General features: G+C 40.8%; 1 protein-coding gene across 1 annotated transcript in view; it reads right to left on the bottom strand.

Annotated features, from left to right (window-relative positions):
* The window catches only part of ppp1r37 (protein phosphatase 1, regulatory subunit 37), a 71,880-nt gene that overhangs the window by 3,950 nt on the left and 50,013 nt on the right, over positions 1 to 17,917 (bottom strand). Inside the window, 7 exon segments of the mRNA NM_001080167.2 lie at positions 2,507 to 3,437; positions 4,898 to 5,064; positions 8,373 to 8,514; positions 10,027 to 10,139; positions 10,220 to 10,375; positions 10,491 to 10,641; positions 13,496 to 13,615. Of these exon segments, the coding sequence (NP_001073636.2) occupies positions 2,507 to 3,437; positions 4,898 to 5,064; positions 8,373 to 8,514; positions 10,027 to 10,139; positions 10,220 to 10,375; positions 10,491 to 10,641; positions 13,496 to 13,615 (1,780 nt within the window).

Genomic DNA, 17,917 nt, shown 5'->3' with positions numbered 1-17,917 from the left:
CTTGTATTTTTATGATGTGCTTGTGATCTGCGCTAAGGTGTCCTTGAGTGCTTTGAAAGGCGCCTAAAAATAAAAGGTATTATTATTATTATTATTATAAACACAGGGAAATGTCTGCTTGTCTCCTCCAAAAACAGCTTTTGTGGACATCGCATTATGCGGCAGATGGATAGTCGCTATTTGTATGTCCAAAACGAAAAGACTGCAGAACGACCGCGACCCATAGCCTACGTCTTTCCATTTTGACACTTTGCTTTCATGTCCGTCACCTAGCAACAGCCATACACACAACATCAGCTCGATGGCGCAAGCGTAACGGAGTTCAGAAGGAAAAAAGACACTTAAAACAACCGAGAAAGTACCGAGGGGGGGTTGTTACGTCAAACTTGGGTACGGTCCAGGCAAATGAACCAAGTGTGAAAGCACCCTAAGAAAAACTCACACCTGAGCAATGCATGAGTGTTCATTCTTCATATGAGAGGCATCTTTAAGCTGCCATCATTAAAACAAAAAAATCTTTTTAAAAAGTATTAAATATTAAGGGTGTCACGATCCTCCAAATCCTTGTTTCCATTACATTTTCGATTCTAAAGGCACGATTCGATTTTCGATTATGAATAACTAATTAATTCATGACCAATTAATTATTTGTAGCCTGCCGTTTAAACTACCTGACCTGCATGGTCTTTGTTTTCCCTATAAACAAATCATACAGTAAATGAATAAAGGCAAGATACACACATAATTACCACCTGTCAATCACTTTTTCTGCGGGACTCGTGAATAGGCAGTGATCTGTGTCGTTATAATGGCGTCGGTAAAAAAAGAGGCACAACCAACAGGAACCAGCCAACAGCATCTGAGGTGTTCGCTAAAATGACTAAGTACCTGTGTGAAAGATTGAAGCAGTCCTCTGACTGCCTGGACCTGCTGTCTCGAGCGCATGGCTGTGTGTGCGTCTGTGTGTGTGTGGTCACGTGATGTGCATTTTCAGAGGTAGAGAGGAAGGAGGGCTGCTCAGTAGGGGTGTCAAAATTAATCGTTTCTTCGATGCACCGCGATGCAGACGCAGACAATTCGGATTCGGTTCAGTAATAATCATAACCGGTTATTACTGACGTCATTTACCTCATATGCGCTCTGTCACGAGGGAGACGATTGCGAGTATTTACAGCGCTTTAACTACTTAATACTCATGAACTGTGCACAATTTCACTGTGTGAGTTTGAGAATGAAAGTAGCCTACTCCATTTCTCTCTCTCTCTCTCTCTCTCTCTCTTTCTCACACACACACAGTGGCCCATTTGACCTGCTGGCGTGGCTTTTCTTCTCCTCTCGGCTGTTTTACAGCGTTACTTTTGGATACAGAAACGAGCGCGTGTCTGCAGAGTTTTCTCCACCGTGTCTATCATACATCAGCCGTTTGATCGCCGCTGCCGCTGCCGCTTGCCGCATATAATACATCTGAAGAGCACAGCGCGCAAGAGCCAATCGCAACCCAATCAATCTCAATCAAAGGGGTGTAAGAGAACTAGACAAGGATCAGAAATTGAGCTGGATATTTATATTTGTTTATATTATTTGCTTAATGCTCGTTTTTTAAAAAGTTTCAGTTTATATATCTGACTGTTTCTATTAAATGACACAATTGTATTACAAATAATAGCCTATATAAATATAAATATATTCATACATTTTCATACAAGAGCTGCAGCTGTGAAAATAATATAAAAGCATCGTCAATGCACTGAATTATCGAATTGAACCGAATCGATGGCATGATAATCGTAACCGAACCGAACCGTGAGACTAGTGTAGGTTCACAGCTCTACTGCTCAGAAATGCTACACGCCACTGTGGATGTCAAATCGTTGTCGTTTTAAAATGCCATTTAAAAACAAAGACAGTGTAAACAGGGCCTGAGTGTGTACTTTTCGCGAGTGGATTTGCAACGGGGGCGGGCGGAGGAGCAAGATGCCGGTGTTGTCAATCGGACGAACCCTAATACGTACATAGCAGAGCTTGCAAAACTGTGTTTGTTTTTTTTCGAAAACACGAAGGTTGTCAACGTAACTCACTGGAAATCCAAAATGCTTCCACACCGGTGACTTCATTGAAAAAGGAGAGGGTTTAAGCTTTGTCTCCTGCTTCAGCAGTTCAACAAGCGTGTTTTTTTCCCGCTTGGCAAGCCAAGCTGACGTGACATGGGGGCGTGGCAGCATCGACGATTCTATTTTTTGATTTGATAATCGAAATTAAGCATAAATTTAAAATCGAAATCGTGACACCCCTATTAAATATGTTTCAGTAGTTTCTGTTATTTAATTATGACACATAACTAATTTTTCAGATTTGTTTAGTTTTATTTTCATGTGTGTATTGTTTGGGTTTTTACCAAAATCTGCTTCAACTTCATGTCGACAGCTCCTCTAGAAAAAGTTCTCCCAGGAGTAAACATGACAATGTGTTGAAAGCTTATCGTCAGGTGAATGCAGCGTGAACTCACCGTGCTCCATGATACAGCTGGCTGGTTTGGCTCCCTCAAACTCAAACAAGGCAAACTCTGGCTTCAGACCGTTGGGCAGCGGCGCTCCTGTGTTTGCGTCTTCATTTATATCAGCTTCATTGTTTAGTGTTTCTGCTTTCTTCTGCTCCTCCTCACTGACACTCTCTGTCAACTGAGTCTGGTCAATATTAGCATCCAGACTCGGTGTGCTTGTGGATACTGAATCCTCCTGCTGTGCATCTGGTGTCTTTTCTGCATGCGATTTCTCTGTGGGTTGTGTTGAATTCTGCGTCTGCGAAGGTGCTTTTATATCAGTTATTGCTGACGGCTGGATGCTTTTGAGCATTGCGATACTCGTCTGCTGCTGCTCGGGAGGGCTTTCCACACGGGTTACCATGAAGATTTTGTGTCCTCTTCCTGGACTGGACACTGAAATACATCGTCCAGGAGATGACGGTGTGACAATGCTGGCTTCTGTTACTGTAATTCCTGAAATGACGGCTGGAGATGCTATAGGAGGAGTGGAGGGGATGGTTTTACTGGTGTCTGCTGCAGCTGGAATGGGTATTGGAGATGTGGATGTTAATGAAGTGTTTGTTGGCGTTTCTTCATCTTCAGTGTCTGAATCTGAATCATCCTGCGGTGTTGATTCCTGATCTTTGGGCTCTTGGTTTTCAGACACTTCACTGCTCTCCTGGGTTGCATCTTTCGGAGCGTCTGTGGTTTCTTCTTCGATTTTCTTCAAAGGGGATGCTTCTTCTTCTTCTTCTTCTTCGTGGGTTTGGTCCTCAGTGGCGATTTCTGCCATTGAAGCCGAGAGTCTCATCTTCTGCTCGGTTTCTTCCTTCTCTCTGGCCAATATGAAGTTCCTCTTGCAGCCGTTCTGGATGTCGGCCAGCAGGGCGCGCTGTGTCTCAATGAAACTCTTCACCTGGAAACACAGATGCAGTGCGGGGATGCAATAAACAGTGTCAATGTCACACACCTGCTGAACACTCGTATATATAATTACCTGTAAAAAATGTAAACTGCTTTTATTTTTTTAAAGAAAAAGATTTCCACAGGCGGCTAATAGTTTTGCCTTCAGCTGTATATCAATACACATCACCAGTGGTGTGCAGTAAAAAAAGAGAGGTGCTTCTGATGCCTGTGTGTCAGCATAGTGGCAGATTCAAAAACAAGACTATCATCCTATGCTAATGAGGGAGAGATGGTCACTAGTGGGCGGGGCTTTCCCCCTCTGATGACACGTACAAAGGGAGAATGCCAACCAGCAGACTGTTTTAATCAAGTCTAATTAGGGGCCAAGCGCCGTAGGTGTGTAGGCAACTATTGCTTTCGTTAGCGTTCCTATTATTATTATTCTTCTTCCGTTTCTTCCGCCGGATTTGAATGGCAGCCCATATAGGCATATGCGGGAAAGTTGTATAATTTGGCACAAGGATAGAGGACAGTCTTAACATTAATCAGACCAAATATGAAGTCTCAACATCAAACTCTCTAGCGCCACCACTGGTCCAAACTTTCACGTGTATTTATCATGATAACTTTTGAACCGAATGGGCTACAATCAAAATTCTATTTTTTCCTCTGATTCCTTGGCTCAGTCCGATACAAACGCATCCTACGACGTCATTTTCTGTCATGAATTTTTTCGCACTTTTTAAAATTTTTCGAAAAACCTATTTGATTGAATTCGTCCTAGGCCGTGTCTCCGATTTTCACCAAAATTTAAACACATGATCTACAGACCATGCCAACCCAAATTTATGGAATTCAAGTTGATTAGACCACATGTTTTCGTTTAACTTGCAATCAAATGTAACGTAGAACTTGCGAAAATGGATTTGAGGCGATATCTCCGTAACGCATTCACTGATTCACACCAAACTTGGTGTGTGTTATGACAACTAGGGTCTGAGGTTATATGCAGAGTTTCGGCGAACTGCCCCCTAGTGGTCCGGAGATAGGAAAAAAATAGCTTTTTTGGTTTATAACGTCTCAACCTTTCGTCCGAAACTCATAAAACTGGTCTCATTACATCCGGCAGAGCATGTCGAATTTTCACAGGTCAGCCATTTTGGGCATCGCCCATTTCGATTTTTGGCCAAAAATGCTATATTTTAACAACATATTCACATATCATTACAAAACATGGTATGCATCTTCAACCCCATGCCCTGAAAGTACTCAAAAACTTCTGGAGCAGCGCCACCTATTTATAAATGATTCACTTTTACCATTAGAGGATGTTTAAATTCACACAACTGTTTCAACCCCTTACAAAAGTGATTTTTGCATAATTTAAAACCAATGGTTCATGTAATATGTTAAAGTTGCCTGTCTGTATTAGCTCAGTCCTGCTGTATATGAGATTCTCCCAGCTCTCACCGTCTCCTTCTTGGGCTCTCGGTCCAGGTCGAGTCTCAGTAAAGACGTGTTGACTTTAAATGCTAGAGAGAGAGCCATGAGGCCTCCGGTCTTGATCTCGTTTTCTCGCATGTCCAGCCGGAGCAGCCTTGGACTCTCAGCGATGAACTCTGCGATGGCCACCGCTCCTGTTACACACACACACACACACACACACACACACACACACACACACACACACACACACACACACACACACACACACACACACACACACAAACACACAAACACACACAAACACACACACACACACACACACACACACACACACACACACCCGCATGCACGCACACAAACAAACACACACAAACACACACACACACAACAAATAAAATATTAATTATAAAATTATAATTTTTTATACATATAAACCCATTTTAACAAACCCTAAATACACTGCCTAAAAAACTATAAAAATAAATAAATAAATAAAAAATAAAAAAAATTAAAGGAAAAGTAATTATAAAAAAAAAATTGTAAAAAAGGGCTGCCAAATCTTTTTAAAATAAAAAAATAAAATAAATAAATAAATAAATACATACATAAATAAATAAAATAATAATAAATACATATATAAATAGAGTGACAACAGTACATTCAATTTACACAGTGGCTTAGTGATTACCACTGTCACCACACAGCAAGAAAGTCGCTGCTTTGACGCTTTGACTGTACTACTTTGACTCAGTTTTAGCTGTGGGACGAGTGTGAAGCTCCGGACCAACACACCGATCACACTTCTGCTCATCATTAGCTTTGGCATTCATCAATGAATGCTATTTTTAATGCTGTCATTATCGGACCAATATCAAAAACAGGCAGATATATGTAAGCTGTTAGATCATGTACTATTTCCACTGGTTGAATTCCTTCCTGGACGCCACTTTTTTATTATTTGACTGTTATTTTGATATTGTTTAATGTTTAGTGACTTGGTAATGGAGCAGATTTTATTCGTACAAAAGAAAGTTGGATTTAAAAACAAAGAATAGTTGAGTAATGAAGTTCAGAGATCAGTCCAAACGTTCCTGAGGTTAAGATTTTAAAGTAACATCAGTTTTTCACTGTGTGTGTTTGCCTTTTTAATTTTGCAATCATAAATTGTGAAATATTTATATTCATCCTCCTCCATATCTGAATAGTTATCAATTAACAAATGCATGAAGACAAAATTATTAGCCAAAGTTATTAATATTTGTCTTATTATACTAGTATTCACCTGTGAAAAAAGTGACATTTAAAGGCTTAACTAGGTTATAAGTTAGGACAATTAGGTAGGTCATTGAATGGCAGTGGTTTGTTCTGTAGACAATATATATATATATATCAGAGGTTGCGTTAATCGAATGTTTTCCATCATTGACCGATTTTTTTTTTAGCAGTGGCAGAAAAATCTGAAGGTGATCCATCATTTTTATGGATTATGCTGAGGGTGATCTATTGTAATTTGTTGCTAACTGTAATTCCCACTCCTGTCCAGGTGATGGCGATTGTCCTTGTTTTGTCTCCTCTTGTCACCGCTGCGTAGTTGCAAAAACAGACAAACCTGTCAAACCTGTGCAAACCTGCACAGCCATATCACCCTGCTGCCAAAGACCGGTTACTCACTGAAGCTAAGCAGGGCTGAGCCTGGTCAGTACCTGGATGGGAGACCACAAGGGAACACTAGGTTGCTGTTGGAAGTGGTGTTAGTGAGGCGAGCAGGGAGCGCATACCTGCTCCGCGCCTTTCAGTTTGCGCGCACCACACCTACCTCTCCCGCTCTTCACTAGCTAAAGTGGCTCTAGTAATTCCGGTCTCCAGTGTGGCAGCAGAACACAGCTTCAGCCTCCAGAACAAAATTAAACTATCAGGAGAAGTCGACTTTTGAGGTAAAGACACAGAATTTAATGACAATAGCCTGTGCATCAGTCTCCCTTGATGCGCTTGATTACGCACAGGAAAGCACCCAGTTAGATAGGTTCGTTTGCACCCAGGCAGATAGGTTTGTTTGTCAAATAAATGAACATTTTAGCCTATATGCTGATCGTGCAAGTTCATTAATAAAATACGAATGAAAAAGCGATTAGAAAATATGCAAATTAAATGAGGGTCAATAATAGGTCATGATGGAATTTTTACAACCCTCTCCATCAAAATGACGGACAATTAAAAAGTCTAACACGACCTCTGAGATTAGATTAAATTAAGATGATGGATGGATGGATGGATGGATGGATGGATGGATGGATGGATGGATGGATGGATGGATGGATGGATGGATGGATGGATGGATGGATGGATGGATGGATGGATGGATGGATGGATGGATGGATGGATGGATGGATGGATGGATGGATGGATGGATGGATGGATAGATAGATAGATAGATAGATAGATAGATAGATAGATAGATAGATAGATAGATAGATAGATAGATGATGGATGGATGGATGGATGGATGGATGGATGGATGGATGGATGGATGGATGGATGGATGGACGGACGGATGAAAGATGGATGGATGGATGGACGGACGGACAGACGGACAAACAATAGATAGATAGGTGGATGGATGGATGGACGGACGGACGGACAGACGATAGATAGATAGATAGATAGATAGATAGATAGATAGATAGATAGATAGATAGATAGATAGATAGATAGATGATGGATGGATGGATGGATGGATGGATGGATAGACGGACGGATGAAAGATGGATGGATGGATGGATGGATGGACGGACGGACAGACGGACAAACAATAGATAGATAGGTGGATGGATGGACGGATGGACGGACGGACGGACGGACGGACGGACGGACGGACGGACGGACAGACGGACGGACAGACAGACAGACAGACAGACAGACAGACAGACAGATAGATAGATAGATAGATAGCCGTGCAAAATTGTGCCAGTATTCTTTGAATGAGAAGGAGTGTCTAAACTTTTGCTCTGCACAGTGTGTGTGTGTGTATGTATATATATATATATATATATATATATATATATATATATATATATATATATATATATATATATATATATATATATATATCAAGGTTGATATTAAATAATGACATTATTTAAAAAAAAAAATGAAAAAACTGCTTTTATTCCAGCTAAACTCAAAGAAATAAGACATTCTCCAGAAGAAAAAAATATTATTGGAAATGCTGTGAAAATGTCCTTGTTCTGTAAAACATCATATGGGAAACAATAATAATTGAAGAAATAATAATAATATATAATAATCAATTTTGACTTCTATGCTGCTGGTCATCCTAGGATTATTTTCCAAATTTTAAGACTTGCCAAAGATCAGATTATTTCTCATGTGCTAATATGGGAAAAAATCTTTGTGTACTAACTATGTCACATGACCACGTGTCCACACACACTTAAAATAATGAACAATAATGATGTACTTCAGTAAGTGGAGATCTGACCTTCACAGGAGAGTTTGGTGGAGGCCAGACCCAGCCTGAGGATGGAGCGGTTGGAGATCAGTCCGTCTTTCAGTTTGTGCACTCCTTCATTCCCCACTGCGTTGTGTCCAAGATTCAGTGTTTCCAAGCTCTGTGTGAACGGCTGGAGAAACAGAGAGAGAGAGACATCCATCATTAAAACATCTGATCATCATCATCATATATGTTTATTTAATGCCATGACTTTTTACAATTAAAAGACAACTCTGTAGAAAAAAGACAGTACTGCAAGGTGTAAAACATTGAGAATTGCAAGACAGAAACTGAATTATGAGGAAAACATAAAACTTACAATCAAATAAAAAGTGAATTATGAGATGTGAACTTACAATAATGAGAAATAAGTCAGAATCACATGATAAAAACTCACAAGCGCAGGGCAAAAGAATCTAAGTTGCAAGATATAAATCAACAACTTTTAGCTTTGCTATAAAATGTGCTGTAAAAGCAAAGCTTTCTGTTCAGCAGACATGCGCATGCTGCAGTGCATTAGAGGCTGTGAGTGTCTAAAGTCCTTAATTAAGAAAAAGCCGGCAGGACACACATAAACACGAGCGCTGCACGGTCAGCATTTGGCAAACACACAAACACAAACAAACACAGCATCCTGAATGAGCATTTCACTAAATGATGAGCTCTGCATCACACTTTTACTAGGCATGATATCTATCTATAAATCCATCCATCCATCCATCCATCTATCTATCTATCTAGCTATCTATCTATCTATCCATCCATCCATCCATCCATCGTTCTTTCTTTCTATGATCCATCGTTCTATCTATCTATCTATCTATCTATCTGTCTGTCTGTCTGTCCGTCCGTCCGTCCGTCCGTCCGTCCGTCCGTCCGTCCGTCCGTCCGTCCGTCCGTCCATCTATCTATCTATCTATCTATCTATCTATCTATCTATCTATCTATCTATCTATCTATCTATCTATCTATCTATCTATCTATCTATCTATCTATCTATCTATCCATCCATCCATCCATCCATCCATCTTTCTTTCTATGATCTATCGTTCCATCCATTCATCCATCCATCATTCGTTCTATGTTCCATGGTTCCATGGTTCCATCCATCCATCCATCCATCCATCCATCCATCCATCATTCGTTCTAAGTTCCATGGTTCTATCCATCCATCCATCCATCCATCCATCCATCCATCCATCCATCCACCTATCTATCTATCTATCTATCTATCTATCTATCTATCTATCTATCTATCTATCTATCTATCTATCTATCTATCTATCTATCTATCTATCTATCTATCCTTCTTTCTTACTATGATCCATCGTTCCATCCATCTATCCATCCATCCATCATTCGTTCTATGTTCTATCCATCCATCCATCCATCCATCCATCCATCCATCCATCCATCCATCTATCTATCTATCCATCCATCCTTCTTTCTTACTATGATCCATCGTTTCATCCATCCATCCATCCATCCATCCATCCATCCATCCATCCATCCATCCATCCATCCATCCATCCATCTATCTATCTATCTATCTATCTATCTATCTATCTATCTATCTATCTATCTATCTATCTATCTATCTATCTATCTATCTATCTATCTATCTATCTGTGTGTGTGTTTACCAGCGCAGCGGCCAGGTATCCCATGCCATTGTGTGTGAGCTGGTTGTTCCAGAGCACCAGCGTGACCAACCCCTTCCTCTGCTCCTTCAGACCCTCACACACGTACGCCAACCCTGAGGAAAAGAGGAAAACACATCAATCTGAAGAGCGCTAATAGGAGGAGCACAACGCCATGAGAAGGAAGAGCTCATACCCGAGTCCAGTATGTGATTGTTCCTCAGGTCCAAAATCTGGATGTTGTAGTTAAACTTTAGCAGATTGCCCAACTGAGCTGAATCCTGCAGGCCGTTCAGCTTATTCTCAGCCAGATACAGCTCTCTGAGGTTCATGTTCATCTTCAGCGCTGTGGCTGCACACACATGACACAGGACGCATTATAATTTGTTTGTTTACATATCATTTGGGGAAAATGATTTATCCTAAAAAGTCATGTGAAAACTATCACAAGCTTTTCCATTGATTACCCAGCAGCATTAGCGGTCGTCCAGAGATGCCGGAGTTCTCCAGATGGAGGACTGTCAGACTGCTGCTGATCCGAAGAGCTCTGGCCACAAATGGAGCCGAATGGTCCAGCAGAGGGGTGTTACGGGCATCTAGATACTGCAGAGAGTTCGTCTAAACACACACACACACAGATAAAGGGTTAATTTTACTCATTTATTATTAATAGTACCCAATATACAGTACAATAAACCTCACTTGTACTACACCGTTAACATCCCTTTCAGAAAGGACCCCCCAAGATTTTGAATCCCTTTAAAAGCAAATGAGCGGCTGTTCTCCGCCCCCTTTCCAAAAGAAGGCGGGTCTTTACAGCTCATGCATTGGATACTCCAGCAAAAATAAACACCTGCTTGAGTTTTAAAACATGGACCGTATAAAGTCCTGCATCTTGTTTTCTGAACTTTTTGAGAAAGTTCAATTAGTTATAAGCCCGCTTCATCTGTCTTAAGTACGTCAAAATTATAGAAGTTTAATAGAGTTATATATTACTTATTATATACTACAAATTTAGTTCATGAGTTAAATGTACCTGTTGGGTTAGATGATATGGTAATATTTAATATATATAAAATAAATATTCCATTGTTGGCATCCCTACCACTAAAAGCTGCGTTTACACTACAAGCGACCAGTGACCGCTTATTTTACCGAAGAGCATGCAACTTCCGGTGACCTCTATTTACCGTTAACACAACTCAACCAGGGTCCGCCCCCTTTTATTTAAATGTGTGATATTGTGTCAAAACCAATCATCTGTTTCACCGATTAGTGAAAAATATTTGGCCACACCCCTTCAACCATTAGTGTGCTGTGAGTGAAAGGTGATAAAACCCCGCCCCCTACTAAATATTCCATTGTTGGCATCCCCGCCACTAAAGCTGCGTTCACACTACAAGCGACTCACACGCGACCAGTGACCGTTCATTTCAATGAAGAGCAAGCAACTTCTGGCGACCTCTATCTACCGTTGGCAACAAGGTGGGCGTATCGAGTGACGCGACAAAGTTAAGAATCCTTTGACTTCATGCAAATGAAGAGCCAATAGGAGCACGAGTAGATCACGTGATCCTCTCTCAGCTCCCGCAGAGGCTGGTTGTATTCTCCATGCTGTAGTCCTACACAGACCTGCATTTGCAGTAGATAATAGCCGCAATGATAGGAGTGTAGAGAACACTTTTTTCTTGATCCTCTTTGTAATTAAGCGTTTTATGAACTGATTACATTTAGATTTAGCTTTTTCTGAAAAATCTTTACTTTTAGCGGCACATAAACTCATTCGCTCTCTGCTATAAATGTTACTTAAGCAAACTCAAGGTAGGAAGCCAACTAACGGTTTCAATCGCCACCCAGAGTGACAGAGCTACATAGTCACTGCTAGTGTGAATGAGGCATAACACAACTCAACCAGGCTCCGCCCCCTTTTATTTAAATGTGTGATATTGTGTTGAAACCAATCACCTGTTCCACCGATTAGTATAATATACTTAGCCACACCCCTCCAACCATTAGTGTGCTGTGAGTGAAAGGTGATAAAACCCCGCCCCCTACTAAATATTCCATTGTTGGCATCCCCGCCACTAAAGCTGCGTTCACACTACAAGCGACTCACAAGCGACCAGTGACCGTTCATTTCAATGAAGAGTAACTTCCCACGACCTCTATCTACCGTTGGCGTACCGAGTGACGCGACAAAGTTGAGAATCCTTTGACTTCATGCAAATGAAGAGCCAATAGGAGCATGAGTAGATCACGTGATCCTCTCTCAGCTCCCGCAGTGGGTGGTTGTATTCTCCATGCTGTAGTCCTACACAGACCTGCATTTGCAGTAGATAATAGCCGCAATGATAGGAGTAGAGAACACTTTTTTCTTGATCCTCTTTGTAATTAAGCGTTTTATGAACTGATTACATTTAGATTTAGCTTTTTCTGAAAAATCGTTACTTTTAGCGGCACATAAACTCATTCGCTCTCTGCTATAAATGTTACTTAAGCAAACTCAAGGTAGGAAGCCAACTAACGGTTTCAATCGCCACCCAGAGTGACAGAGCTACATAGTCACTGCTAGTGTGAATGAGGCATAACACAACTCAACCAGGCTCCGCCCCCTTTCATTTAAATGTGTGACATTGTGTCGAAACCAATCACCTGTTCCAACGATTAGTGAAATATACTTAGCCACACCCCTCCAACCATTAGTGTGCTGTGAGTGAAAGGTGATAAAACCCCGCCCCCCTACTAAATATTCCATTGTTGGCATCCCCGCCACTAAAGCTGCGTTCACACTACAAGCGACTCACAAGCGACCAGTGACCGTTCATTTCAACGAAGAGCAAGCAACTTCCGGCGACCTCTATCTTTTTTTATTTTATGCAAATGAAGAGCCAATAGGAGCATGAGTAGATCACGTGATCCTCTCTCAGCTCCTGCAGAGGCTGACTGTATTCTTCATGCTGTAGTCCTACACAGACCTGCATTTGCAGTAGATAATAGCCACAATGATAGGAGAGTAGAGAACACTTTTTTCTTGATCCTCTGTGTAATTAAGCGTTATATGTACTGATTACATTTATATTTTGTGTTTTCTCTGAAAAATCTTTACTTTAGCGATATAAACTCATTCGCTCTCTGGTATTTTTACTATAAACTTTACCCAAGCAACCTCAAGGTGGGAACGCCAACTATTGATTTTAATCGCCACCCAGAGCGACAGAGCTACATAGTCACTGCTAGTGTGAATGAGGCATAACACAACTCAACCAGGCTCCGCCCCCTTTCATTTAAATGTGTGGTATTGTGTCGTCAATGCTCAAACATAAAAACTCAGAAGAGCTGAGGGGTTTGAGTTTGATCAGAAACTGCATTACTGATATAGAAAACAATATCTGACTGATTTACACTAAGTAAGTTTCCAGATCTTTCTCATGCTTAAATAACAGGAAGCTGAAAGTATAACATGAGGACTCACCTTCCTCATCATGTGTGCGGCGGCTTGCCAGCCCCGGGTGCCGATGTGCTTGTTGTTGGAGATGTTGAGATGAGTGGCGGATTCATAATACTCGATCATATCAAACAAAGCTGACGCTCCCTGAGAGACAGACAGAGACACACTCAGTCATTCTGTACAGCAGCAAAACGCACTGTGATGCATGTTATGTGCACGCACGAACCAACAGGAGGCGATAACGACACGTAAGCTGGGTTCGTACCAAATGAGGAATTAGGTATTTTCGTGGGTCAATTGCATACAAATCAATGTAAACGTGACAATACCATCCCGTGGGCAAACAACACGAAATATGCAGCCGTGTCTTTGCGTTTGGTGTGAACCTAGCAATGTTGGCCAATCAGAGAGGAGAAAACAGCATCATGCTGACGTCATAATGTGAAAACTCCAGCTGTAGCATCCACACGACAGTCTGTGAAGTTCTGGAAAAGCTTCACACTGTGTTCAGGTGGTATCGGTTTCAGTCATCTAACACAGTGGTTCCCAAAGTGGGGGTAAATTTGATTAAAAAAAAACAGCAACCATATTTTATAAATAAGCCACAGAAGATAGTTAATAGTTACATTAAAGAAACAACAACATACAAACGAATATGTATCAGTATTTTTTTATTCATAGGATTGCGACCCCTGGGGTGTTTAGATGACCTGCAGCAGATTGATTTCATAGTTAAACTTTCTGACGGACTTTATGGCACTCTAATACATAAAAAATAAATATTCAAGCTTAATATTAAATTTAATTAATAATTGACTATAAAAATCATATGGTTATTATTAGTCTGTTGCAGTTTTGTGTTGTCAATATGCTCATGTTTATATAGGCCTGTAGTTATGTGTGCAACGTTTGTATATTTATTACCTCCTTCGAGAAAAATGGGGGTCGCGAGTCACTGACATTGTTATTTTTGGGGTCGCGAGTCACAGAGGTTGTTATTTTGGGGGTCGCGAGTCACGGACGTTGCTATTTTGGGGGTCGCGAGTCACGGACGTTGCTATTTTGGAGGTCGCGAGTCACTGACATTGTTATTTTGGGGGTCGCGAGTCACAGAAATTGTTATTTTGGGGGTCACGAGTCACGGACATTGTTATTTTGGGGGTCGCGAGTCACCGACATTGTTATTTTGGGGGTCGCGAGTCACCGGCATTGTTATTTTGGGGGTCACGAGTCATGGACATTGTTATTTTGGGGGTCACGAGTCATGGACATTGTTATTTTGGGGGTCACGAGTCACAGACATTGTTATTTTGGGGGTCACGAGTCATGGACATTGTTATTTTGGGGGTCACGAGTCATGGACATTGTTATTTTGGGGGTCGCGAGTCATGGACATTGTTATTTTGGGGGTCACGAGTCACAGACATTGTTATTTTGGGGGTCACGAGTCACGGACATTGTTATTTTGGGGGTCACGAGTCATGGACATTGTTATTTTGGGGGTCACGAGTCATGGACATTGTTATTTTGGGGGTCACGAGTCACAGACATTGTTATTTTGGGGGTCACGAGTCATGGACATTGTTATTTTGGGGGTCACGAGTCATGGACATTGTTATTTTGGGGGTCGCGAGTCACAGACATTGTTATTTTGGGGGTCATGAGTCATGGACATTGTTATTTTGGGGGTCGCGAGTCACCGACATTGTTATTTTGGGGGTCGCGAGTCACGGACGTTGCTATTTTGGGGGTCGCGAGTCACGGACGTTGCTATTTTGGAGGTCGCGAGTCACTGACATTGTTATTTTGGGGGTCGCGAGTCACAGAAATTGTTATTTTGGGGGTCACGAGTCACGGACATTGTTATTTTGGGGGTCGCGAGTCACCGACATTGTTATTTTGGGGGTCGCGAGTCACCGGCATTGTTATTTTGGGGGTCACGAGTCATGGACATTGTTATTTTGGGGGTCACGAGTCATGGACATTGTTATTTTGGGGGTCACGAGTCACAGACATTGTTATTTTGGGGGTCACGAGTCATGGACATTGTTATTTTGGGGGTCACGAGTCATGGACATTGTTATTTTGGGGGTCGCGAGTCATGGACATTGTTATTTTGGGGGTCACGAGTCACAGACATTGTTATTTTGGGGGTCACGAGTCACGGACATTGTTATTTTGGGGGTCACGAGTCATGGACATTGTTATTTTGGGGGTCACGAGTCATGGACATTGTTATTTTGGGGGTCACGAGTCACAGACATTGTTATTTTGGGGGTCACGAGTCATGGACATTGTTATTTTGGGGGTCACGAGTCATGGACATTGTTATTTTGGGGGTCGCGAGTCACAGACATTGTTATTTTGGGGGTCATGAGTCATGGACATTGTTATTTTGGGGGTCGCGAGTCACCGACATTGTTATTTTGGGGGTCGCGAGTCACCGGCATTGTTATTTTGGGGGTCACGAGTCATGGACATTGTTATTTTGGGGGTCATGAGTCATGGACATTGTTATTTTGGGGGTCACGAGTCACAGACATTGTTATTTTGGGGGTCACGAGTCATGGACATTGTATTTTGGGGGTCACGAGTCATGGACATTGTTATTTTGGGGGTAGCGAGTCATGGACATTGTTATTTTGGGGGTCACGAGTCACAGACATTGTTATTTTGGGGGTCACGAGTCATGGACATTGTTATTTTGGGGGTCACGAGTCACAGACATTGTTATTTTGGGGGTCACGAGTCATGGACATTGTTATTTTGGGGGTCACGAGTCATGGACATTGTTATTTTGGGGGTCGCGAGTCACAGACATTGTTATTTTGGGGGTCATGAGTCATGGACATTGTTATTTTGGGGATCGCGAGTCACAGACATTGTTATATTGGGGGGGGCGCAAGCTTAAAAGTTTGCGAACCCCTGATCTAACACTGCATTTTCATGTGGACAAACAGCGAAACTACCTGTAAAAGTAGTGTGGTTTTAAAAATACCCGTGTTCATGTGGACAGGGCCTTAGTCAAAGTTATGAAAAATATTCTTTGAAACATAGGGGGCGCTGTTATATGGCTACTAGTGTAAACTGAAAGTCTGGACCTGGTGGTCATGTCTGGTACTGCGGTCAAAGAAAATCTTAGCGAAAGCTTGTTTTTTTTTTAGATATCAACTTCAACTTTGGAATACAATTAAACTGAGTTACCAAGACTAAAACCTGCTCTCACACACAAGGAGAAAGCAGTGTTGGGTGTAATTAGGTAGAAAGTAAATAGTTACTGTAATTTAATTACTTTTTCCTCTGGATTACTTTTCATTTTAGGTCATTTAATTTCAATTAGTGAAAATATACTTGCCTAAAGTACTGTGCGTGACTTCAACAGCTCTGTTTAAATCAGTTTGGAGAATCAGAGAGAGTGTAAATATTTACTTTTTTATTATTATCTTTTGTTATACAAATATGTTTGCAGGTTTGAGGGCATACAAAGACTTAAAGCTTAAATTTTAAGCGTAAAATAATAGATGAAATTAGTAATAATTCTAATAAAAATATAGAATTTTATCAAGATTATTTACAAAAATGGACATTTCAATTCACAGTGTTTATTTTAAATAATACGGTATATTTATAAGGACAATTAAAACAATCTTAACATTAACAGAAAACCATTCTTTCAGATTATATTCTAAAATATGTCATGTTTACTGCATTTTTATTAAAACAAATGCAACCAAATCTATTTATATATCCTACTCTAAGGTTTTTTTAATTTAGCTATACATTATTATAAATGTGTGATGGTGATCATTTCTTGGCTTTAATTTTGTCCCAGAAGAGTCTGCTGGCACACAAGTGTTGAGAATGACTGCATGTTTGCACATGTGTATATCTGAGTGTCTCTAGTGAAAATATGCTTTTGTTTCCAGCTTCTTTACCCTGGAGATTTACACTCTCCTCAAAGCAGAAGGAATCTTGTTAACAGACTGACCTCAGACAAGCAGAAACTAAACACCCTTCACGGACAGAAAAAATATAATAATATATTTAATAACTCATGTATTGTTCAAAGTGACTCCCCTTTGGTTATGTTATGGGTTGTTTTTTACCCATTGACTTCCATTATAATTACATTTTTGGATTGCGAAGCCATATGCAGTAATCATGCATTCTTGATTGTTGCAGGTTTTCTCAGTTGGGAAGAGGTAACATTTGTAATTTTTTTAGATCATCAGTTGGCAGCATAAACCATTTGAACAGGCCTGTGCAAAAAAAGTTTATGGCTTTAACATGGAGTTCAGTAGCGTAAAACAGCAGTTTATAGTGTGTGTGTGCAGAAATACACTCACTGTGTTTATTGTGTTCTGAGAGTTAAAGGGCTTATTGTGATTTTGTCAGAAATATCAAGGTAAGTGCGCAAAGATCTCTCTCTCATGCACACACACTATA

The sequence above is a fragment of the Danio rerio genome, chromosome 18 (genome assembly GCF_052040795.2).
Source record: "Danio rerio strain M-AB ecotype USA chromosome 18, GRCz13ab, whole genome shotgun sequence".
Classification (NCBI taxonomy): Eukaryota; Metazoa; Chordata; class Actinopteri; order Cypriniformes; family Danionidae; genus Danio; species Danio rerio.
This window is presented reverse-complemented; position numbering and strand designations above follow the sequence as displayed.